The 26427-nt window shown below is 41.1% G+C and overlaps 1 protein-coding gene across 4 annotated transcripts in view; it reads right to left on the bottom strand.

The window, feature by feature from the left end:
* The window catches only part of LOC117509345 (diacylglycerol kinase delta-like), a 275606-nt gene that overhangs the window by 182898 nt on the left and 66281 nt on the right, over positions 1-26427 (bottom strand). For all 4 annotated transcript variants that reach the window (XM_034169013.1, XM_034169012.1, XM_034169014.1 and 1 more), the window contains 4 exons: positions 8090-8393; positions 7518-7682; positions 5109-5207; positions 4755-4851 (listed from right to left, as the gene is read on the bottom strand). In XM_034169013.1, coding sequence (XP_034024904.1) covers positions 4755-4851; positions 5109-5207; positions 7518-7682; positions 8090-8393 — 665 coding nt within the window. The remainder of the gene's footprint in view (positions 1-4754; positions 4852-5108; positions 5208-7517; positions 7683-8089; positions 8394-26427) is intronic.

The raw sequence follows: 26427 nt of genomic DNA, 5'->3' as shown, positions 1-26427 counted from the left end.
CCATCACTTGACCCAGCTATCTTAGCTAATTATAGGCCAATCTCCAACCTTCCTTTTCTCTCAAAAATTCTTGAAAGGGTAGTTGTAAAACAGCTAACTGATCATCTGCAGAGAAATGGTCTATTTGAAGAGTTTCAGTCAGGTTTTAGAATTCATCATAGTACAGAAACAGCATTAGTGAAGGTTACAAATGATCTTCTTATGGCCTCAGACAGTGGACTCATCTCTGTGCTTGTTCTGTTAGACCTCAGTGCTGCTTTTGATACTGTTGACCATAAAATTTTATTACAGAGATTAGAGCATGCCATAGGTATCAAAGGCACTGCGCTGCGGTGGTTTGAATCATATTTATCTAATAGATTACAATTTGTTCATGTAAATGGGGAACATGGATGACCTCTAATTTCCTGCTTTTAAACTCAGATAAAACTGAAGTTATTGTACTTGGCCCCACAAATCTTAGAAACATGGTGTCTAACCAGATCCTTACTCTGGATGGCATTACCCTGACCTCTAGTAATACTGTGAGAAATCTTGGAGTCATTTTTGATCAGGATATGTCATTCAAAGCGCATATTAAACAAATATGTAAGACTGCTTTTTTGTATTTACGCAATATCTCTAAAATTAGAAAGGTCTTGTCTCAGAGTGATGCTGAAAAACTAATTCATGCATTTATTTCCTCTAGGCTGGACTATTGTAATTCATTATTATCAGGTTGTCCTAAAAGTTCCCTGAAAAGCCTTCAGTTAATTCAAAATGCTGCAGCTAGAGTACTGACAGGGACTAGAAGGAGAGAGCATATCTCACCCATATTGGCCTCTCTTCATTGGCTTCCTGTTAATTCTAGAATAGAATTTAAAATTCTTCTTCTTACTTATAAGGTTTTCAATAATCAGGTCCCTTCTTATCTTAGGGACCTCATAGTACCATATCACCCCAATAGAGCCCTTCGCTCTCAGACTGCAGGCATACTTGTAGTTCCTAGGGTTTGTAAGAGTAGAATGGGAGGCAGAGCCTTCAGCTTTCAGGCTCCTCTCCTGTGGAACCAGCTCCCAATTCGGATCAGGGAGACAGACACCCTCTCTACTTTTAAGATTAGGCTTAAAACTTTCCTTTTTGCTAAAGCTTATAGTTAGGGCTGGATCAGGTGACCCTGAACCATCCCTTAGTTATGCTGCTATAGACTTAGACTGCTGGGGAGTTCCCATAATGCACTGAGTGTTTCTTTCTCTTTTTGCTCTGTATGCACCACTCTGCATTTAATCATTAGTGACTGATCTCTACTCCCCTCCACAGCATGTCTTTTTCCTGGTTCTCTCCCTCAGCCCCAACCAGTCCCAGCAGAAGACTGCCCCTCCCTGAGCCTGGTTCTGCTGGAGGTTTCTTCCTGTTAAAAGGGAGTTTTTCCTTCCCACTGTCGCCAAGTGCTTGCTCACAGGGGGTCGTTTTGACCTTTGGGGTTTTTACGTAATTACTGTATGGCCTTGCCTTACAATATAAAGCGCCTTGGGGCAACTGTTTGTTGTGATTTGGCGCTATATAAATAAAATTGAATTGAATTGAATTTTATACAGATAACGAGTTCAAACAGGTGCCATTAATACAGGTAACAGGTGGAGGACAGAAGAGCTTCTTAAAGAAGTTACAGGTCTGTGAGAGCCAGAAATCTTGCTTGTTTGTGGGTGACCAAATACTTATTTTCCACCATCATTTACAAATAAATTCTTTAGAAATCCTACAATGTGATTTCCTGGATTTTTTTTTTCTCATTCTGTCTCTCATAGTTGAAGTGTACCTTTGATGAAAATTACAGACCTCTCTCATCTTTCTAAGTAGGAGAACTTGCACAATCAGGGACTGACTAAATACTTTTTTACCCCACTGTAGGTGCTAAAATCTTTGACTTCAGACTTCACAAATATTTTTAACTGTTAAAGCTTTATTCACTCTGCCTGCAAAAATATGTTAGCGGTCTAAAAATTATCGGACCTAAATTTATCGGAAGCTAATTGGTTCACTGATGTCGTCAAAGTTATCGGAAAAGCTAATCTGATATTGAAAACATTAGCTTCGGTAATTAGCGGTTAACAGAACTGTGCCCACCACTGGATGCTGCACATTTTCAAGTCCTTCTTGCGGGCATCCTTGAAGTGCAGGTGTGGTCAGCCAGCCAAATGAGTGTCCCCTGCCAGCTCACCATACAGCAGATCTTTAGGAATGAGCCCCAGATCCATTCTCCTGACGTGGCCAAGCCAACGAAGGCTTCTTTCGCCAAGAATGGTGAACAAGCTGCTCATGTTGGCGCGTCTCAAGACCTCTGTGTTGGGCACCTTGTCCTGCCACCGATGTGCAGAATTTTTCTAAGGCACCTCAGATGGTAGCTGTTGAGCTTTTTTGAGTGTGCTGAGCATGAAGGTCTGACAGACATGCAGTTTTGTCTTCCTCAGTCAGGCTGGAGTTGTTCCAGACTCTGTGGCTTAATCTTGCCACAACTGCTGCTGCCTTCACAATTGTGTATGTGAAGTACTCCACAACATCCAGGCTGTACCCATCAATGTCAATGTTAGGGGGAACAACTGTGCTCTGCGCCATGACGTTTGTCTTCTCCAGGCTGATGGTCAGTACGAACTCCTTGCAGGCGTAAGAGAGGCCACTTACAAGCATCTGCAGACCGTCTTTGGAGTGTGATATCAAGGCTACATCGTCTGCAAAGAGCATCTCATGGATGAGTACCTCCACAATCTTGGTTTTGGTGCGAAGTCAGGCGATGTTGAAGATCTTGCCGTCAGCCTTGGTGTGAATGTATACTCCCTTGGTGCAATCCTTCAAGGCGTACTGGAGAAGCATGGAGAAGAAGATGCCCTGCTTCACCCCAGTGCTAACTGGGAAGGCCTCTGATGTTGTGCCGTAGAAGCAAACTGTACTGTGCATGTTCTCATGGAGGAAAGAGACCACTGAGAGGAGTTTTGGGGGACAGCCAATCTTCTGCAGGAGCCTGAAGAGTCTGCTTGGACTGACCAAGTCAAAAGCCTTGGTCACAACTAGGGATGTCCCGATCCGATCACGTGGTTACAGACTTGATCGAAATCGTACGTTGCATCCCGATCAGGAATCCGATATAGATTTTATCCTCATTATTTGGATAAGCGCTATTTCAAGCTCATATTGCAGATTAATGGGCCTTTCACGTGTCGGAAGTGTCAGAGGTGTCAAGAATCGGTCTAAAAAGCATTATTTTCAATGAGACGCGTTGCTTTTTAGAGGCGTCAGAAGCGTCGCATCAAAAGCTGAGCTAAAGTGACGCTTCTGATGGAAGCGCACATTGCTGCTTGTCGGAAGGCTGACGCGGTCAAAGTTCAACCAAATCTTTTATTTATTTATTTTTTATTGAACAAAAGAAAAAAACATAAGTTCAACCCAATCCAACTTTTGATGCTCTGAGCTGTGACGTAGCTTCGCGCTGTCCAATATGAACGACGCGTTGGGTCAAAACACGGAAGACCGGTGCAGAAACCACTGATCTGTACAAACCAGACCGGTGCAGAAACCACTGATCTGTACAAAACAGATCGGTGCAGAAACCACTGATCTGTACAAAACAGATCGGTGGTTTCTGCACTGATCTGTACAAAACAGAAACGTGTAACTGATCATTTATAGAGCAGTTTTCTGAAGAAAAATCCTTGGAAATGTTTTTTGTTGTTGTTGTTTGTTACTTCGAAATTTCTGATTACTGTTTTATAAAAGTTTAGAACACTTGTAATTAAAATAGCTAAATCAATAAATGGTTCTTTAGAAACCTTTCATCTGTAAATTAAAAACACCTGTTATTTCAGATGAGATAATTTCTTGTTTAACATAAGGAACCTTGGACATTTATTTTTAGATAAAATAACATGGAAATTTGTACATTTTTTACATCTGGCAGATTATTACTTGATTGTTCAAGCTACCTCAAGGAGAAGTGCACTGTTTAAGTGATAAATAATAAAATAAGGTGATTAAAATTAAATTATATATTTAGCATTTGTTCATTGTTCATTCAGTTTTTTAAAGTATTGGATCGGGACTCGGTATCAGCAGATACTCAAAATCAGATGACTCGGAATCGGATCGGGGCCAAAAAAACCTGATCAGGACATCCCTAGACACATCGATGAAGGCAATGAGTGAGTGGCATTTGCTGCTCTTGACACTTCTCCTGCAGCTGGCGTATTGAAAAGATCATGTCTGTGGTAGACCTCCTGGCTTGAAAGCTGCACTGGGCCACTGGGTAAACACGTGAGGCCAAGGTCTGTAGATGCTAGTATGTATATATGTGTATACAAACAAGCTAATACATATGCACAGATCATTTATTAATATTATCGATTGATTAATTATTGATTATAGGGGACAAGTGGTTTAGTGTGCTTGTTTCGAGCGCAGAAGTTCCCCAGTTTAAACCCCACCCCTGCCCATTCTCCACTATAGAGTTGCATCAGTAAGGGCATCCCGTGTAAAACCAAATCAACATACAGATCAACCTCGGATCTGCTCTGGTGAACCCAAGTGAAAACAAATGAGATGCCGAAGGGACTTACTTTCTTTTCTAAAGACCTTTACCCATACTGCACTTTGGCAATATTGGTATCATACAGATACGACAATAAAGCCAATGGAACTGAATTGAAATGATCTGCAATCAGTGAGTCTGATAGACCTTAATCCTGAACCCAAGGATCAGGTCACGACATCTGAAAGAGACTTACATGTTGTCAAAGTCACAGCCAAATGGGTCTGCGTTGACCAACAACCGACTGATGACAGAAGTACTGGGCAGAGAGCGGGAAAACGGAGCTTTGAGACCTACAAACACAAACACACTTCAATTCAAACTCAGTGAAGAGACACGTCAACATGCAACACAAGCAGCTGGAAGAAGAGCGCCCCTGCTGTCTGTTCCCATCAGGCTGAGAACTCAGCATCTGTGGATTGTTTCCAAAGTCTTTCTCCCAGCTGTCACCTGTATCATTAAACCATGACACTGTTTGATGCTGACAGAGAAGCAGCAGATGACTTTCAAAGAGAACTGTGACTCCATGTTGACCTGTCTGCAAACACACCTGGATAGAGGAGCTTGGCATCGAGCGCGGCCACATCATCTCGTGGAAGTGACGCGGAGCTGCTTTTACTGACCAGCTTCTCACACAGCGTCTTACTCACTGCAGACACACAAAGGTCACAAAGCTCCAGGCTTCACATTTTTATCTTCAGTTTCCAACAAATCCATCAAAAAACAAAAAGAAAGAGTGGTGATAGGAGCGGACTTCAATGGGCATGTTGGTGAAGGGAACAGAAGTGATGAGGAAGTAATGGGTAGATATGGTATCAAGGACAGGAATGTGGAAGGACAGATAGTTGATTTTGCTAAAAGGATGGAAATGGCTGTGGTGAACACCTACTTCAAGGACAGGGAGGAGCACAGGGTGACATAAGAGTGGAGGAAGGTGCACACAGGTGGACTATAGTCTGTGTACGAAATGCAAACTAAAAGAAATCAGAGACTGTAAGGTGGTGGCAGGAGAGTAAGTAGCTAGTGTCGCAGAGACTTTTGGACAGAAGTCCTCAGTAATACTGTGCCCTCCGAATGTATTGGGTCCCTTGGTGTTTCACACATTTTAATTTGTTTATGTCATTTCAAAAACAAAAAGTAGATCAGGCTTCTCATTATACAGTAGAGTTCAGAATAATAGTAGTGCTATGTGACTAAAAAGACTAATCCAGGTTTTGAGTATATTTCTTATTGTTACATGGGAAACAAGGTATCAGTAGATTCAGTAGATTCTCACAAATCCAACAAGACCAAGCATTCATGATATGCACACTCTTTAGGCTATGAAATAATAGCTCTCAGGGGATGGAGACATGAACATCTCCAAATCACTGAATATGTCTTGGACTTTATTTACATCACTTATGAAGAAATACAAACAGCAGGGTTCTAGCTAGCGCAAACTTGCGTTACGGCCCGTTACGCTATAATTTTGGACCGTTACGCTTATTTTGGACTGTTACGATTTTCAATACAGCGTCTGTAATCAACCGTTTCTGCAGTGCGACTCCAGTTTGATGCATGAATCGAAGCAATGCTTTGATTCAAACACGTGGCTCTTTGATTCGCTGCTCTTCAGAAGCAGCAAGTCCGCTTCTTAACCCCTCTGAAAGCCATTAAAATAGCATGAGTCGCTTTTGTGTGGATTAAAGTCACTAACTGGGACTCTTGTCTTGTTGCAGTCGAGAAACGAGAATCGTCCTTCGTTCCGTGCTTCAAACGCTGCGCGGCTCACTGCTGAGACAGAGTCCGCTCGGAATTAATAACTTCAAAACGAATCGCTGCTTTAAATAAAATGACACCTCTTACAAATGTTGCAATACAGACAATAAACTACAATCAACTAAAACATTGTTTTCTTCCCAAAATGAGACGTCCTGCATTCTTTATAAACCTGACCTGCAGCACAGCTGTAAGAGCTCAGCTCACAGGTATGGAAAGACATTCATGCCAATAATAACGTCTGAAAGGAAATGCTTTTGACAAAAACAGATTTTATTTCTGTTTATGTCCAGAAATCAAGGATCCACCATGTAGAGTTTATTATGTCCAGAGTTTAAGGATCCAGTAACCAATTTCATATTTATTTACTTTAAGACTCAATAAAATGTTGCTCAATTTCAATTTAATCAGCCTATAAAGCACCAAATTACAGCAAAAGCCGTCTCAAGGTGCCTCACACAGTTCAACATAAAAAATTTAAATAAATAAATAAAAATAAAAAAATTCAAATACCTAATTAAAAAAAGAAGTAAAAAAATATAACATAAAATAAAAACTACTCATAAGAAAGAGAATAAAAATAGGTTTTAAGTCTTGACTTAAAAATGTCCACGGACTCCGACTGCCTCACTGAGGGCCATGTACTGACAAACCCAGAATGAGATTACCCACTCAATAAACTTCCCCAGCCTTCTGGACATGATGAAGGGACTTGGGCTGTCGTACTTGGCTTTTCCCCTTTGGGTACCCCTAGAAAGGCCAATTTTTAGCTTGCTTCCCTCCTTCTGCACCATTACCCCCCCCGGTCGCTTCGCTACCTCGAAATTACCACTACGCTAAAATTTTATCCTAGCTAGAACCCTGAACAGTGTGACACTGTGTGGTAAATCTGTGTGGAGCAGACAGCTCTCAAAAACACTGAAGTAGAAGAGTGAGGAAAGCCACCAAGACACCCAGACGAAATTGTGCAAAGTGCATGTTTGGATTTTGTATCTCCAGTTATACAGCTTCATGATGAAGTGGAGCAGAGGAGGGTTTTATTACAAAGAAGACCTGAAAGTTCAGCTACATTTGCCAGAAGGTACATCTGAGATGCAAGCTGAGATTTGATGTTTTGGTGAAGCAGACATGTTTCTGCTTCATTCTGTGAAGCATAGCGCTGTGACGGTGGACACAGCAGCACAAACATGTGACTGACCTCTGCGTGAGCTGCGGTGTTTGGTGCCGTCAGACTGCAGAGAGACTTTATCCTCCTCAGTGTCTTCTTCCTCTTCCTCCTCCACCAACAGCCTGGCCTCCTTCTCAGCTCCACTCAAAGAGAAGACCTGCTGCTGCTGGGTCTGAGCATTCTGCTCATCCACCGCTGACACACACACACACACACACACACACACACACACACACACACACACACACACACACGCTGCTGGGAACTGACATCACTTCCTGTTTGTTCTTTTCTGTGTGAACTAAGGCTAAATACGACAGCGAACAGAGACTCAACATCTGGACATACTGATGTTTATCAAACCCACACTGGCCATGTGGTGCGTTTCTCTGGACACGATCCAACATACAGGCGCATCAATGACGACGACCACATCACCTGGCCAAGGACACGCCTACCACCAAGATGGAGTGGTGATGAACAGCAGCAGGGAACACTCTCAGACCCGACCATTACAAGATGAGCTCACATTCCTTCAGTTCCACCGCTGTGGGACAGACTGGGGGTTACTGGAGGTACTGGGGCTGGTGTCAGTGTCTCACCTTTCTCTGTGTGCTCTATTATCTGTCTGATGGCTTTCTTCAGGCTGTTCGCTCTCAGCATCAGCTGCTCCCGCGGTTTAAAGATGGCCGTTACCACCGACGGGGAGGCAGAGTGGGCGACGGCTCTCGATGAGCTGGGAAGAACGTTAGACAGAGACACTGGCAACGCTGACGCCACGCCCTCAAACTCCTCCTGCTCTTCAATGATGGTGGGAGGTGGAACAATGGGAAGGACTGTGGAGGCCTGCGACTCCTCACTGAGGGTCTTCAGCAGAGAATCCAGCTTCTCGTTCAGGACGCCACACTGAAGAAAAACATCATCAGCCGTGAGCGACATCTACACTCTGAATGTTAATCACTTTTACAGCTGGTGTGTGTCTATTTGGTGGTTGGTTTGTTTTTTGGGGGGTTCATGCCGGTGTGGTTGGACGGTCAAATACATTCTGGACATGCCGTCTGTGGAGCCAGAATAAAATAATCAGCTGACTTGCCAAACTTCACAGCCCTGACCATGTCTTTCATCTCTAATGTGTCTCCAGCTCTGTCATGTCCCCTCATGAGGCTGGGTGTCCCAAGGAGCTACCTGTCATCCAGGAAAGCAGAAGGACATGCAGCGTGCTATTTAACGTGCTGTTCAACTACACAACATCAAAGCATTTGTGATTCTAAGTCCATCGGCACACATGTGGTCACTGATGTACTTTATTGCTAATTATACCCGCCGCTTGTTATTAAATTACTCATAACCATCCCAAAGACGTATCGTTATCTTTGGCTGCTTTCAGTGATGCCAGTATTTGGTTAGACTCTTTCTCTCCGATTGTTCTGTCTGAGTTATTTTCATTAGTTACTTCATCCAAACCATCAACATGTTTATTAGACCCCATTCCTACCAGGCTGCTCAAGGAAGCCCTACCATTATTTAATGCTTCGATCTTAAATATGATCAATCTATCTTTGTTAGTTGGCTATGTACCACAGGCTTTTAAGGTGGCAGTAATTAAACCATTACTTAAAAAGCCATCACTTGACCCAGCTATCTTAGCTAATTATAGGCCAATCTCCAACCTTCCTTTTCTCTCAAAAATTCTTGAAAGGGTAGTTGTAAAACAGCTAACTGATCATCTGCAGAGGAATGGTCTATTTGAAGAGTTTCAGTCAGGTTTTAGAATTCATCATAGTACAGAAACAGCATTAGTGAAGGTTACAAATGATCTTCTTATGGCCTCGGACAGTGGACTCATCTCTGTGCTTGTTCTGTTAGACCTCAGTGCTGCTTTTGATACTGTTGACCATAAAATTTTATTACAGAGATTAGAGCATGCCATAGGTATTAAAGGCACTGCGCTGCGGTGGTTTGAATCATATTTGTCTAATAGATTACAATTTGTTCATGTAAATGGGGAATCGTCTTCACAGACTAAAGTTAATTATGGAGTTCCACAAGGTTCTGTGCTAGGACCAATTTTATTCACTTTATACATGCTTCCCTTAGGCAGTATTATTAGACGGTATTGCTTAAATTTTCATTGTTACGCAGATGATACCCAGCTTTATCTATCCATGAAGCCAGAGGACACACACCAATTAGCTAAACTGCAGGATTGTCTTACAGACATAAAGACATGGATGACCTCTAATTTCCTGCTTTTAAACTCAGATAAAACTGAAGTTATTGTACTTGGCCCCACAAATCTTAGAAACATGGTGTCTAACCAGATCCTTACTGTGGATGGCATTACCCTGACCTCTAGTAATACTGTGAGAAATCTTGGAGTCATTTTTGATCAGGATATGTCATTCAAAGCGCATATTAAACAAATATGTAGGACTGCTTTTTTGCATTTACGCAATATCTCTAAAATCAGAAAGGTCTTGTCTCAGAGTGATGCTGAAAAACTAATTCATGCATTTATTTCCTCTAGGCTGGACTATTGTAATTCATTATTATCAGGTTGTCCTAAAAGTTCCCTAAAAAGCCTTCAGTTAATTCAAAATGCTGCAGCTAGAGTACTGACGGGGACTAGAAGGAGAGAGCATATCTCACCCATATTGGCCTCTCTTCATTGGCTTCCTGTTAATTCTAGAATAGAATTTAAAATTCTTCTTCTTACTTATAAGGTTTTGAATAATCAGGTCCCATCTTATCTTAGGGACCTCGTAGTACCATATCACCCCAATAGAGCGCTTCGCTCTCAGACTGCAGGCTTACTTGTAGTTCCTAGGGTTTGTAAGAGTAGAATGGGAGGCAGAGCCTTCAGCTTTCAGGCTCCTCTCCTGTGGAACCAGCTCCCAATTCAGATCAGGGAGACAGACACCCTCTCTACTTTTAAGATTAGGCTTAAAACTTTCCTTTTTGCTAAAGCTTATAGTTAGGACTGGATCAGGTGACCCTGAACCATCCCTTAGTTATGCTGCTATAGACGTAGACTGCTGGCGGGTTCCCATGATGCACTGTTTCTTTCTCTTTTTGCTCTGTATGCACCACTCTGCATTTAATCATTAGTGATCGATCTCTGCTCCCCTCCACAGCATGTCTTTTTCCTGGTTCTCTCCCTCAGCCCCAACCAGTCCCAGCAGAAGACTGCCCCTCCCTGAGCCTGGTTCTGCTGGAGGTTTCTTCCTGTTAAAAGGGAGTTTTTCCTTCCCACTGTAGCCAAGTGCTTGCTCACAGGGGGTCGTTTTGACCGTTGGGGTTTTACATAATTATTGTATGGCCTTGCCTTACAATATAAAGCGCCTTGGGGCAACTGTTTGTTGTGATTTGGCGCTATATAAAAAAATTGATTGATTGATTGATTGTTAAGCCAGCAGGTACATTTCCGAAAAACATTTTACTCGGCATTTCTTGGTGGGTGACGTCAGTCTGAGCAAAACGCAGAAAACAAATGCTGCAACATCAGCTCTTCAATCTCCTCAGCATTCATTCAGATCAGTGGAGCTGCGAGCAGACGCTGGGAGAACATCAGGTATACTATTTTCAGGAGCGTCAGGACTTCCTACTAGCTCAGGGATGTGCATGAGCATCATGTGCGCTGCCCAGTTCTGTGCTCCTTTCAAAAAGGAGGCAGACATTGCTCTCAACTCTTAATTTTTTGAGTCTGTTGGATTTTGGATCCTGATGTGTGCCGCGTCTACTCTCTGTTCTGGTGAACAACAGCACTTTAATCCCGTTATAACTACTAGCATGAACATCATGGCCGCTGCGTGCATGTATATCTGAAACTCGAAAACATGCCTGAACAGCCATGTATTTCTTATATTAGAAAAATATTAGAAAAATATTTTCAGGAGTCCCACAACTTTGTACCAGCACACAGATGTGCACGAGCGTCCCACATGCCCTCCAGTTCACTGCTTCATACAGAGGAAATGACACACTACACCAAACTCTTAAATGTTTACGGCAAATGCATCACATTTAACACCATCATCACTTTAGGAATGACTCATCATGACCAGTGATGCCGGTAACACGTTACTCTAATCTAACCACTTTTTTTTTAGTAACGAGTAATCTAACGCGTTAATCTTTCCAAATCAGTAATCAGATTAAAGTTACTGCTCCAAGTCACTGTGCGTTACTATTATTTTTACATTGTGGGTGGATAGCAGCATTAAACTTGGTCCGTGGGCAGGAGGTCGGGGTTCGACTGAACTACACAGTTTAAGCGAGTTGTGAGCTTTTCATCCGCGGTTTTCTGCAGCAGCTACGACTCGTCCTCACCTCTTAAAGCACGGTGACAACAGCACACCTGCACTGAGCTTTACAAAGACATTTTTATGCTTTTTTTTCTCCTTTATTTAGAATTCTGAGCTGAGCCGCTCCGTATCTGTTTGTTAAAAACAGCTGATCCTCCGCGACGCGTCAACAACTAACACTATTTTCCACTCAAATGCACCTAAACTCTCTTTCTGAGGACCACATGATGTGAAAACACAATAAAACTTTCTTACCTGTAAATCTGGTCATGTTTTCTGCATAAATAAATGTTATCTATTCTTTGTGCTCAAACACCAAAGTAGGGGCGAATCCAGATGGAATGGAGGCGTGGGGCAAGGATGCCCCCCCACAACACCCCTAGATTAAAGGTCCAGTTTTGAAGTCGTTTTTTTACTACAACTACTAATACTACTTAAAATAATAATAATTTCGCCAAGTAAAATGTTTAGAGAGAATTTAAATCAAATCAAATCAATTTTATTTATATAGCGCCAAATCACAACAAACAGTTGCCCCAAGGCGCTTTATATTGTAAGGCAAAGCCATACAATAATTACAGAAAAACCCCAACGGTCAAAACGACCCCCTGTGAGCAAGCACTTGGCGACAGTGGGAAGGAAAAACTTCCTTTTAACAGGAAGAAACCTCCAGCAGAACCAGGCTCAGGGAGGGGCAGTCTTCTGCTGGGACTGGTTGGGGCTGAGGGAGAGAACCAGGAAAAAGACATGCTGTGGAGGGGAGCAGAGATCGATCACTAATGATTAAATGCAGAGTGGTGCATACAGAGCAAAAAGAGAAAGAAACACTCAGTGCATCATGGGAACCCCCCAGCAGTCTAAGTCTATAGCAGCATAACTAAGGGATGGTTCAGGGTCACCTGATCCAGCCCTAACTATAAGCTTTAGCAAAACGGAAAGTTTTAAGCCTAATCTTAAAAGTAGAGAGGGTGTCTGTCTCCCTGATCTGAATTGGGAGCTGGTTCCAGAGGAGAGGAGCCTGAAAGCTGAAGGCTCTGCCTCTCATTCTACTCTTACAAACCCTAGGAACTACAAGTAAGCCTGCAGTCTGAGAGCGAAGTGCTCTATTGGGGTGATATGGTACTATGAGGTCCCTAAGATAAGATGAGACCTGATTATTCAAAAACTTTTAAGTAAGAAGAAGAATTTTAAATTCTATTCTAGAATTAACAGGAAGCCAATGAAGAGAGGCCAATATGGGTGAGATATGCTCTCTCCTTCTAGTCCCCGTCAGTACTCTAGCTGCAGCATTTTGAATTAACTGAAGGCTTTTCAGGGAACCTTTAGGACAACCTGATAATAATGAATTACAATAGTCCAGCCTAGAGGAAATAAATGCATGAATTAGTTTTTCAGCATCACTCTGAGACAAGACCTTTCTAATTTTAGAGATATTGCGCAAATGCAAAAAAGCAGTCCTACATATTTGTTTAATATGCGCATTGAAGGACATATCCTGATCAAAAATGACTCCAAGATTTCTCACAGTATTACTAGAGGTCAGGGTAATGCCATCCAGAGTAAGGATCTGGTTAGACACCATGTTTCTAAGATTTGTGGGGCCAAGTACAATAACTTCAGTTTTATCTGAGTTTAAAAGCAGGAAATTAGAGGTCATCCATGTCTTTATGTCTGTAAGACAATCCTGCAGTTTAGCTAATTGGTGTGTGTCCTCTGGCTTCATGGATAGATAAAGCTGGGTATCATCTGCGTAACAATGAAAATGTTACGCAGTAAATGTTAGTTACAGTAAATGTTAGAATGAATTTAATAGTTACATTTATAAAAATGTAGGTTAGAAATTGCAAGTTTTACTGTTACAGTGCTGTCAACAGTTAAATATGAGGTCAAGAAAGAGGTCTTTATTTTACTTTTTATAAAACAAGTATTTATTTTCATTGAAGTCAAGAAAGGGTGACTATAAAGTTAAAAACTATATAGTAAAACTATAGAGTTTTGGCAAAACAGGTATCATTGTCATGTTGAGGTGGCAGAGGGTTGTTGTCGGCAGCTGGGGAAAGTAACTAAAAAGTAACTAGTAATCTAACTTAGTTACTTTTCCAATTGAGTAATCAGTAAAGTAACTAAGTTACTTTTTCAAGGAGTAATCAGTAATCAGTAATTGATTACTTTTTCAAATTAACTGTGGCAACACTGGTCATGACACAACAACACACTTAAGTAAACTTTGCAATGAACACGCAGCTCCATTCTTAACGTTAGCAGCAGTCTGTCTACATTCCATTCAACAGTGCGCTGGGTCGTTAGCTCAGAGTGATGCAAACAGTGTCAGAAACATGAGTACTAACAAGTACTTTGTTTTCGGTAGTCTTGCTATCCATTTGTTTTGACTGGAGGATGCTTACGGAATGTTCACATTCCGTCCTTTCAGACTGGACGCAAACATGACTCTGACTCAAGTCATCATATGAAAAGCCGAGCAGGTGGCAAAGGTCTGATTCCAGGTGTGTCCTCTCCAGACCACCTGTCTATGTCCACGGACAAAACACTTTATTTGCACTGTCTACCCACCTGTCAATGGGTACAGACCTCCACAGGAGAGTAACCTGTACAGGACTGGCAGACCAACCAAGCAGAGCTGTGGGATCTCATCCACGTTACGCTCCTGAAAGTGGACTTATGTACCAGCCGGATCAATGCCAATCACAGTGTGCATTTCTGTGTGCAACATTCTGAAGGCTAAATGGAGCTCGATCACCCAATACAGATTGGTAAATACTAAATTATAAGGTCTGCAACCTTGAAGGAAGTCTCGGAATACTACTTTATGGGGTTGGGGGAGGGGGCAGAATGGCTAGCGGTCTCTGCTAGAACCGGCTGCCTAGCTCACTAGCTGTGGGGACAGAATACAGTGCTGTGATTGGTCAAAGTCTTCTTCAATTGCTTCCTTGCAGGCACAAAGGTCCATGCAGCACAACTGGCCAATAATTTGCTTGAGCTTTTGTGTGTGTGTGTGTGTGTGTGTGTGTGTGTGTGTGTGTGTGTGTGTGTGTGTGTGTGTGTGTGTGTGTGTACTTTAACTTTTTTATTGAGTTTTCTTAAAACAATATTGAACAATAAACAATAAAACATTTTTAACATCTTAATAACCACATAATAGTAAACACCACCCCGACTGCAGCTAAGATTCCTGTTGTGTTCTGAATCAAATCAAATCAATTTTATTTATATAGCGCCAAATCACAACAAACAGTTGCCCCAAGGCGCTTTATATTGTAAGTCAAAGCCATACAATAATTACAGAAAAACCCCAACAGTCAAAACGACCCCCTGTGAGCAAGCACTTGGCTACAGTGGGAAGGAAAAACTCCCTTTTAACAGGAAGAAACCTCCAGCAGAACCAGGCTCAGGGAGGGGCAGTCTTCTGCTGGGACTGGTTGGGGCTGAGGGGAGCTGAATGTTGTGTTCTTTGTGTTCCAGGTTAACTGGAAATGAGCTGCGTCACAGTCATCAGTCAGAGCTGCGTGTCGTCAGAGAGCGAGCTGCAAAAAGTTTGTACCTGAGTTTTTGTGCCTCAGAGGTGGTGTTTGTAGTTGCCATCTACCACGCCGGTGTTTGCCAACCCGGACAGTGGGAATACCACCTCAACCGGCAACTTAGCCCCGCGGCTGGACAGCAACAACGTCCGAGGCCCGCCCAACGTGGTGAATTCACCGAGGCCGCGCGCTGCGTCATTGAAGCCGCGCGTCACGAGTGCTGCTTCACCGAGGCCTCGTGCAGCCACCGCGGATCCATCAGCGCGGAAACACCGAGGCCGCGTGGCACCAGCGCAGCGCAGATCCATCCCGGTGACAAACAACGCAGGCTGTTAACATCGGCGATCGTCAAGCAGCCCACAAGCCAACCATGGGGCCAAAGAAGGTTCTGATGGCGGAGGAAGGTGACGATATTAAAAAATCTCTGGACTTTCTATCAGAGGAGATTTCTGTTGTGAAGCAGCAACAGAAATCAATCATGGATCTGCACTACAGCTCCAGAACACCGAGAAAGACCGGTGTCTGGTGCAGCTGGAAAACAGAGTGCCTGAATTGGAGCAGTACACCAGAATAACGACGTCATCATCACAGGTCTTCACATCAAACCACGGTCCTACGCACGGGCGGTAACAGATGAGAGCGGAGGGGATCCCAGTGAACAGGAGCTCAGCTCTGTGGAAAAACAGGTTGTTGATTTCCTCCTATCTAAAGGTATAGAAATGGATTTAAATAACATTGAAGTGTGCCACCCTCTGCCCCGGAGAAATGACGGTGATAAACGAACCGTCATCATGAGACTCATCAACAGAAAACACAAAACAGCACTGTTAAAACAAGGAAGAAAACTGAAAGGGACAAACGTATTCATCAATGAACATCTCACCAAACGGAATGCAGACATCACCAGGAAACCACGCTTCTTAAAGAAACAGGGAAAAATCCAGCACACATGGACTTCAAACTGTAAAATATTCATCAAACTGAATGAATCAAATCAAATCAAATCAAATCAATTTCATTTATATAGCGCCAAATCACAACAAACAGTTGCCCCAAGGCGCTTCATATTGTAAGGCAAAGCCATACAATAATTACAGAAAAACCCCAATGGTCAAAACGACCCCCTGTGAGCAAGCACTTGGCGACAGTGGGAAGGAAAAACTCCCTTTTAACAGGAAGAAACCTCCAGCAGAACCAGGCTCAGGGAGGGGCAGTCTTCTGCTGGGACTGGTTGGGGCTGAGGGAGAGAACCAGGAAAAAGACATGCTGTGGAGGGGAGCAGAGATCAATCACTAATGATTAAATGCAGAGTGGTGCATACAGAGCAAAAAGAGAAAGAAACACTCAGTGCATCATGGGAACCCCCCAGCAGTCTAAGTCTATAGCAGCATAACTAAGGGATGGCTCAGGGTCACCTGATCCAGCCCTAACTATAAGCTTTAGCAAAAAGGAAAGTTTTAAGCCTAACGAATCACGAGAACAAGCAAAAGTCATGGAAATAAGGAACATCGAGGAGCTGGACAAATATGAACAATAGGTATGAGGACTCAAACACAACACAGCATCATGATGCAGACTGGAGCAACCCACTCATCCACATCATCTACACCCGGAGACAAGAGAGACATAATGACTAAGGATAATGATCCGTTTATTTCTGCCCAGGAGCTCTGTCTAGATACATTTAATTATAATAACTCTGCTAACCGCCATTTCGAATCTGAAAATGATCCTGATACCTTTTTCAGTGAGAATATTGTGAGACAGTGCAAATATTTTACAGAAGAACAATTCAAAAATTATAAAATCAATGATGAAGATTTTTCAATTATACATTTCAACAGCAGAAGTCTTTCTCGTAATCTGTCCACTATTAATGATTGTTTGAAAACATCCAAAAAACGTTTTTCAGTTATTGCAATTTCAGAAACATGGTTAAATGAGGATAATAAAGATCTGGTATATCTTGATGGTTATGAATTGTTCCTGGTTAATAGGCAGACGAGAAGGGGCGGAGGTGTTGCATTGTTTGTAAGGTCAGATTATAACTGTAAACTCATTAACAACATGTCATTTACAGTGGACAACATCATGGAATGTGTTACCATAGAAATTACATCTATAAACTCCAAAAACATAGTTGTTAGTTGCATTTACAGAGCTCCTGGGACAAATATTGACACCTTTGAAGACATTATCTTAGGAATGTACAACAAAATCAACAGAAATAAGCATTTATTTGTCTGTGGAGATTTCAATATAGATTTTTTAAACCCTCACAATCATCCACAAATTACCTCATTTATAAACACCTTGTACTGTTTAGGACTGTTTCCAACCATCATTCATCCTAGCAGAATAACTATGGACTCAACAACTCTCATTGACAATATTTTAACTAACGTTATATCCGGTAATCTTAGTGGGGGACTACTGGTCAGTGATATCAGTAATCACTTGCCAGTTTTCTCAGTCTTTGCATTGGAGGGTTGTTGTAAGTATCGAAGCAATATCAAATTCATGAGTAGAAAAGTAACACCTGAAACAATTGATAATTTAAGGGAGGATTTATCAAGTCAAAATTGGTCAGATGTTTTTGTTGATGATGTTGACAGGTCATATGATGCTTTCATTTCAGTTTTTTCCAGTTTGTATAATAAACACTGTCCATTTGTTGACAAAATATGTAGAAATCAATATAGCAACAAACCATGGATAACTAAGGGGCTTCAGAGGGCATGTAAAAAGAAAAACTTACTATATAAACAATTCATAAAACTACAAACTAAGGAAGCTGAAAGTAAGTATAAAACATATAAGAATAAGTTAATCAATATCATGAGACTCAGTAAAAAAAGATATTATAATGAGTTACTTGTCAAAAATAGAAATAACATCAAAAACACATGGAACATATTAAATTAAATAGTAAAAAAGAAGAGAGTAACTAGAGATTATCCTTCATTTTTTCAGAGTAACAACTACATCACGAATGATAACGACGAGTCTATTGTGGAACACTTTAATGAATACTTCGTTAATGTGGGTAAAAATCTTGCCAGTAAAACTGACTCATCAACTAATAACTTCTTGGTAAATAATTCAACGTTTAACAAATCTGTTTCAATGTTCATTGGTGGTACTCATGAAAGGGAAATACTTGATCTGGTTCATGGTTCAAAAAGTAAGAAATCGACTGATTTTAATAATTTGGATATGGCTTTATTAAAAAAAGTTATTGACTGTATAGTAAAACCGTTCAATTATATTTGCAATATGTCACTAAGTACTGGTAAATTTCCTTCTCAAATGAAAATAGCCAAAGTAATTCCTCTGTTTAAAACTGGTGACAAACACATTTTCTAATTATAGACCTATATCACTCCTGCCACAATTTTCCAAAATTTTGGAAAAAATATTTGCTAAAAGATTAAATGATTATTTACTGAAGCATAACATCATTTGTGAAGAACAATATGGATTCAGAAGGTCTCAAACTACATCACAGGCTTTGATGGACTTTGTGGAAAGTATAGCAACTGCAATTGACAATAAACAATATACAGTAGGAGTTTTGTTTTTTTTTTATAGAAAGCATCTGACACAATTAACCATGGAATACTATTAACTAAACTGCAGAAATATGGAATCAGAGGTCTGCATATGAATGGATAACTAGTTATTTACAAGGCAGATTTCAGTATGTTCAATTCAATAATACAAATTGTGAACTCAGGGAAGTCACATGTGGGGTGCCGCAGGGCTCAGTGCTGGGTCCTTTGTTCAATCAATCAATCAATTTTTTTATATAGCGCCAAATCACAACAAACAGTTGCCCCAAGGCGCTTTATATTGTAAGGCAAGGCCATACAATAATTATGTAAAACCCCAACGGTCAAAACGACCCTCTGTGAGCAGTTGTTTATAATCTATATAAATGATATAAGTTGGGTGTCGAGTTCACTGAGATGTGTCCTTTTTGCGGAGGATACAACTGTGTTCTGTAGCGGTGAAAATCTTGAACAGCTTCTGGACATAGTGGAGAAGGAACTGGAAACATTTAAGGTTTGGTTTGACGCTAATAAGTTGTCACTCAACCTTGGAAAAACTAAATGTATTATATTTGGAAATGAACAGGCACCCAAATGTAAAAATTTAACTATAAACAATAAGGAAATTGAGTTAGTAAGGGAGAATAAATTTTTAGGTGTTATAATTGATAATAAACTTAGCTGGAAACCACATATAAATTATGTGAAATCAAAACTGTCAAAAACTATAGCCATTTTGTATAAAGCCAAAGACGTACTGCCACAAGAAGGGTTACTTACTTTATATCATTCTCTGATGGTACCATATATGACATATTGTGTTGAGTCATGGGGAAACACTTACAAATCAAACACCAATCCAATATTCCTTTTGCAAAAACGAGCCATACGAATCATCTGCAATAAATATGATCGTGAACCAACTCATTCTCTATTTGTGTCTTTAAATTTATTAAAATTCATAGATTTGGTCGATTACATTACAATTCAAACTTTGTTTCGAGCGAAAAACCAAGCCTTACCGAGACATGTCCAGAGTCTGTTCAGATTGAGGGAATCCAGATATAGTTTAAGAGGTTGGGCAATGTTTATGAAACCACCAGTAAGAAAAAATGTAAAGGGTTTTTGTGTGTCTGTGGTTGGGGTGAAGAAATGGAACGAATGTTCAACAGACGTTAGAATGAGTAGTACCTTAGTAAGATTTAAGAAACTACTCAAAAAGAACATCATAAAGAAGCAAATATAATTTGATTTATAGGGAATGTTTAATTTATAAGTGGGATTTATTGTATATTTGAATGTGTGGGTATGTGTATGCGTATGTAGATATATAGATACGGGTGGGTGTATATGTATATATGTATATAAGTGACCATGTATATGTATGTATATATATATATATATATGTATATTTATGTATGTAAAGTATATACGTATGTATATAGGGATATATGGCACAGCCCAAGCAGAGGGTCACCCCCAAGAGCCTGGTCTGCTTGAGGTTTCTTCCTTATAGGGAGTTTTTCCTCACCACAGTTGCCTAGTGCTCGCTATGGGGGTTGGTAAGGTTAGTCCTTACTTGCGTAAAGTGCCTTGATTTGACTTTCTTGTGATCTGATACTATATAAATATAATTATAAGTGAATAGTATATTGATGTGTATGTCTGTGTGTCGACATGTAGTAGTGAATTTGTATTTATGTAAATATGACTGATTACAATTGATGGACTTGTACTAGCAGGGGTGGGCGCTAATAAGCTTTGCTTCAGCCCACACCCTTTCGGACTCACTAGTTTTGTTTATGCATTTGTGGAATTGTTCATTTTTTTTCTATTTGAGTATTTTGTGTGCCGAATAAAAAACTTTGTCACACTGTAATTGTCACAAGATTCCAATAATGGGAACAACTGAAAAGGGGAAAAGACAAGGTGGGACAAAAAAACAAACAAACAAAAAAAATCCTAAGTTACAATGAAAATTTTTGACTGCCCAACTCTTTTTTATGGGACAAAACAGAATGCCACATTGTGCGAAATTTGGAAGCACTATTGTGTCAATTCAATTTCAATTTCCAATTTATTCTCATTTATATAGCACCAAATCACAACAGAGTTGCCTCAAAGCGCTTCACACAGGTAACTTCTAACCTTACTAACCCCCAGAGCAACAGTGGTAAGAAAAAACTCCCGCTGAGGAAGAAACCTCAAGCAGACCAGACTCAAAGGGGTGACCCTCTGCTTGGGCCATGATACAGACACAAATCACAGAACAATTCACAAAACTAACATACAGGAAATGAGGTTAGTGCACAGGACAGGAGGGTCTCCAGCACAAATACCACACCCATCTCTGGATGTAGCTGCACCATAAACAGAGAGAAAAAACAGAATCAGGCATCAGAAAGACAAGAAATACAGTATAATTTGTCAGCATTAAACAAGAAAAACAGGAAATACTAAGTTGATCGCCGGCCACTAGCCCTAAGCTTCACTAAAAGACCCAGAATTTAGGTAAAGTTGAGGCCGCAGCACGCTCCGTTTACTAAGAAAATGAATTAGAGTAAAAAGTGTAAAAATATACTATGCCAGTATGCTAGCCATACAAAACGGAAAATAAGTGCGACTTAAGTCTGGACTTGAAAGTCTCCACAGAATCTGACTGTTTTATTGATGCAGGGAGATCATTCCACAGAAAAGGGGCACGATAAGAGAAAGCTCTGTGACCCACAGACTTTTTATTCACCCTAGGGACACAAAGTAGTCCTGCACCCTGGGAACGCAAAGCCAGGCCGGTACGTAAGGTTTAATTAGGTCAGCTAGGTAGGGAGGCGCCAGTCTGTGAACAATTTTATAGACTAGTAGCAGAACCTTAAAATCTGATCTCACTGGGACAGGAAGCCAGTGAAGAGACACCAAAATGGGTGTCATGTGATCGAACTTTCTGCTTCCTGCCAAAAGTCTGGCAGCAGCATTTTGAACCAGTTGGAGAGCCCTAATGCTGGACTGCGGTAAACAAGGAAAATAGAACATTGCAGTAGTCCAATCTAGGAGAAACAAATGCATGAATCAGGGTCTCAGCATCAGCCATAGACAGGATGGGACAAATCTTCACTATAATTCGCAGGTGGAAGAAAACAGTCCTCGTAATATTTATAATGTGGAGGTCAAAGGACAATGTAGGATCAAAAATTACCCCAAGATTCCTCACTTTGTCCATGTGATGTATAACACACGAGCCTAGGCTGAGCGTAAACTGGTCAAATTGATGCCAATGTCTCACTGGACCAAGAACCATTTATTTTTATTTAACTTGAAAGGATAAACCCCTTGAGATTTATCATCTCGTTTTCAAGGGGGTCCTCAACAATAACAACAAGACATCCAATGGGCAAGACATGCAACAGTACATACATAACAAAATATACAAACAAAGGCAGCAATACAACTACAAACAATTACACACAAAGATAACTACATGCACACACCAACAACACACACAAAGCTCTCTAACAATCTCCCATTAGTACTACCATACAAAATGAATAACATGAATTGTTATGGACAAACAAAATCAAAAAGTTACACATGTTTTTAAGGTGTTGTACAAGGGCACTTTTACATACAAAGAGGTTATACAGCGGATAAAGGAAGGAAGGGTGTTCAATCAATCAATCAATCAATCAATTTTATTTATATAGCGCCAAATCACAACAAACAGTTGCCCCAAGGCGCTTTATATTGTAAGGCAAAGCCATACAATAATTACGGAAAAACCCCAACAGTCAAAACGACCCCCTGTGAGCAAGCACTTGGCGACAGTGGGAAGGAAAAACTCCCTTTTAACAGGAAGAAACCTCCAGCAGAACCAGGCTCAGGGAGGGGCAGTCTTCTGCTGGGACTGGTTGGGGCTGAGGGAGAGAACCAGGAAAAAAGACATGCTGTGGAGGGGAGCAGAGATCGATCACTAATGATTAAATGCAGAGTGGTGCATACAGAGCAAAAAGAGAAAGAAACACTCAGTGCATCATGGGAACCCCCCAGCAGTCTAACTCTATAGCAGCATAACTAAGGGATGGTTCAGGGTCACCTGATCCAGCCCTAACTATAAGCTTTAGCAAAACGGAAAGTTTTAAGCCTAATCTTAAAAGTAGAGAGGGTGTCTGTCTCCCTGATCTGAATTGTGAGCTGGTTCCACAGGAGAGGAGCCTGAAAGCTGAAGGCTCTGCCTCCCATTCTACTCTTACAAACCCTAGGAACTACAAGTAAGCCTGCAGTCTGAGAGCGAAGCGCTCTGTTGGGGTGATATGGTACTATGAGGTCCCTAAGATAAAACCTGATTATTCAAAACCTTATAAGTAAGAAGAAGAATTTTAAATTCTATTCTAGAATTAACAGGAAGCCAATGAAGAGAGGCCAATATGGGTGAGATATGCTCTCTCCTTCTAGTCCCCGTTAGTACTCTAGCTGCAGCATTTTGAATTAACTGAAGGCTTTTCAGGGAACTTTTAGGACAACCTGATAATAATGAATTACAATAGTCCAGTCTAGAGGAAATAAATGCATGAATTAGTTTTTCAGCATCACTCTGAGACAAGACCTTTCTAATTTTAGAGATATTGCGTAAATGCAAAAAAGCAGTCCTACATATTTGTTTAATATGCGCTTTGAATGACATATCCTGATCAAAAATGACTCCAAGATTTCTCACAGTATTACTAGAGGTCAGGGTAATGCCATCCAGAGTAAGGATCTGGTAAGACACCATGTTTCTAAGATTTGTGGGGCCAAGTACAATAACTTCAGTTTTATCTGAGTTTAAAAGCAGGAAATTAGAGGTCATCCATGTCTTTATGTCTGTAAGACAATCCTGCAGTTTAGCTAATTGGTGTGTGTCCTCTGGCTTCATGGATAGATAAAGCTGGGTATCATCTGCGTAACAATGAAAATTTAAGCAATGCCATCTAATAATACTGCCTAAGGGAAGCATGTATAAAGTGAATAAAATTGGTCCTAGCACAGAACCTTGTGGAACTCCATAATTAACCTTAGTCTGTGAAGAAGATTCCCCATTTACATGAACAAATTGTAATCTATTAGATAAATATGATTCAAACCACCGCAGCGCAGTGCCTAATAGCTGTGGCATGCTCTAATCTCGGTAATAAAATTTTATGGTCAACAGTATCAAAAGCAGCACTGAGGTCTAACAGAACAAGCACAGAGATGAGTCCACTGTCTGAGGCCATAAGAAGATCATTTGTAACCTTCACTAATGCTGTTTCTGTACTATGATGAATTCTAAAACCTGACTGAAACTCTTCAAATAGACCATTCCTCTGCAGATGATCAGTTAGCTGTTTTACAACTACCCTTTCAAGAATTTTTGAGGGAAAAGGAAGGTTGGAGATTGGCCTATAATTAGCTAAGATAGCTGGGTCAAGTGATGGCTTTTTAAGTAATGGTTTAATTACTGCCACCTTAAAAGCCTGTGGTACATAGCCAACTAATAAAGATAGATTGATCATATTTAAGATCGAAGCATTAAATAATGGTAGGGCTTCCTTGAGCAGCCTGGTAGGAATGGGGTCTAATAGACATGTTGATGGTTTGGATGAAGTAACTAATGAAAATAACTCAGACAGAACAATCTGAGAGAAAGAGTCTAACCAAATACCGGCATCACTGAAAGCAGCCAAAGATAACGATACGTCTTTGGGATGGTTATGAGTAATTTTTTCTCTAATAGTTAAAATTTTATTAGCAAAGAAAGTCATGAAGTCATTACTAGTTAAAGTTAAAGGAATACTCGGCTCAATAGAGCTCTGACTCTTTGTCAGCCTGGCTACAGTGCTGAAAAGAAACCTGGGGTTGTTCTTATTTTCTTCAATTAGTGATGAGTAGTAAGATGTCCTAGCTTTACGGAGGGCTTTTTTATAGAGCAACAGACTCTTTTTCCAGGCTAAGTGAAGATCTTCTAAATTAGTGAGACGCCATTTCCTCTCCAACTTACGGGTTATCTGCTTTAAGCTGCGAGTTTGTGAGTTATACCACGGAGTCAGGCACTTCTGATTTAAAGCTCTGTTTTTCAGAGGAGCTACAGCATCCAAAGTTGTCTTCAATGAGGATGTAAAAATATTGACGAGATACGCTATCTCACTTACAGAGTTTAGGTAGCTACTCTGCACTGTGTTGGTATATGGCATTAGAGAACATAAAGAAGGAATCATATCCTTAAACCTAGTTACAGCGCTTTCTGAAAGACTTCTAGTGTAATGAAACTTATTCCCCACTGCTGGGTAGTCCATCAGAGTAAATGTAAATGTTATTAAGAAATGATCAGACAGAAGGGAGTTTTCAGGGAATACTGTTAAGTCTTCAATTTCCATACCATAAGTCAGAACAAGATGGTGGGTGTGTTGTATGGCTGGGGGGGGCCTGGCTGCCTTTTGTTTCTGTCTTCTGTCCTGTCTTTTGTTTTTCCTTCCAGGTGGCTTGCGTTTAGGACTGAGTGGCTGTGTGGCTGAGTTATCAGGACCTCACCCTGATCAGCTGAGGCTGATCATGTGCAGCTCGTCAGGACTCACAGCTGTGGTGCATCTACACGGATTGGAGCATGGTGGCATTTAAGTCTGGAGTACACAGTGTGTATTTGCCAGAGACTCGACCTTGTGACCAGACGGGTGAGATCGTCGTCTCGAGAGCCATCTCATCATCAGTGGATGCAGAGACTGTACCAGGTTTGACACCATGGTCTGTGAAAGAGGAGGGGGTGAGGTCTCACGCTCGTCAGCAGACTTCCTGAGGTACGTTAGGTTTTGTGACTAACATTTGTACAGTCAGTATATGTGGTGTCCCTCACACCTTATTGTACTGAGCTGTTATGTTAGTCGTTTAATCAGCTTCCACTGCAGTTTGAGTATGTGAACAGGGTGTTCCATGCCTGCAGGGTGGGAAGCTGATTAGTAATTAAGCCAGGAAGTGTTTGCTGTTTATGTACACCTTTGAGTGGTCTCTCTGTGTGTGGAGTGTGGACTCACATGATGGTTTCTTCTTTCACAGACTCGGTTTGTCGCGGCCACCTGGGGGGTGTCGGCGGGGTCCTTGGGTCCGAACTGTTTCTGGCTCTGGACCGTTTGTGCAGCTGGGAGCACACCGTATTACCACCTCGCAGACCGCGCACTCATTTGTTGTATTTTCCACATCATTGTTCTGTCATTAAATTTTGTTATCCTTTGTACCGTGCTCTGCTTATTTTATACTGGGTCCTTCAAACGCTGGTCAGTCCTCCGCCTGCGTCCGACACATAACAGGGTGGACTCATTTACATTTTGAGCAAAGCCAATTGAGTCTAATAATAGATTAAATGCAGTGTTGAGGCTGTCATTCTCAGCATCTGTGTGGATGTTAAAATCGCCCACTATAATTATCTTATCTGAGCTAAGCACTAAGTCAGACAAAAGTTCTGAAAATTCACAGAGAAACTCTCAGTAACGACCAGGAGGACGATAGATAACAACAAATAAAACTGTTTTTTGGGACTTCCAATTTG

This window comes from Thalassophryne amazonica, chromosome 4 (genome assembly GCF_902500255.1).
Source record: "Thalassophryne amazonica chromosome 4, fThaAma1.1, whole genome shotgun sequence".
Taxonomy (NCBI): Eukaryota; Metazoa; Chordata; class Actinopteri; order Batrachoidiformes; family Batrachoididae; genus Thalassophryne; species Thalassophryne amazonica.
The sequence above is the reverse complement of the archived record's forward strand: the minus strand, read 5'-3'. Positions and strand labels throughout refer to the sequence as shown.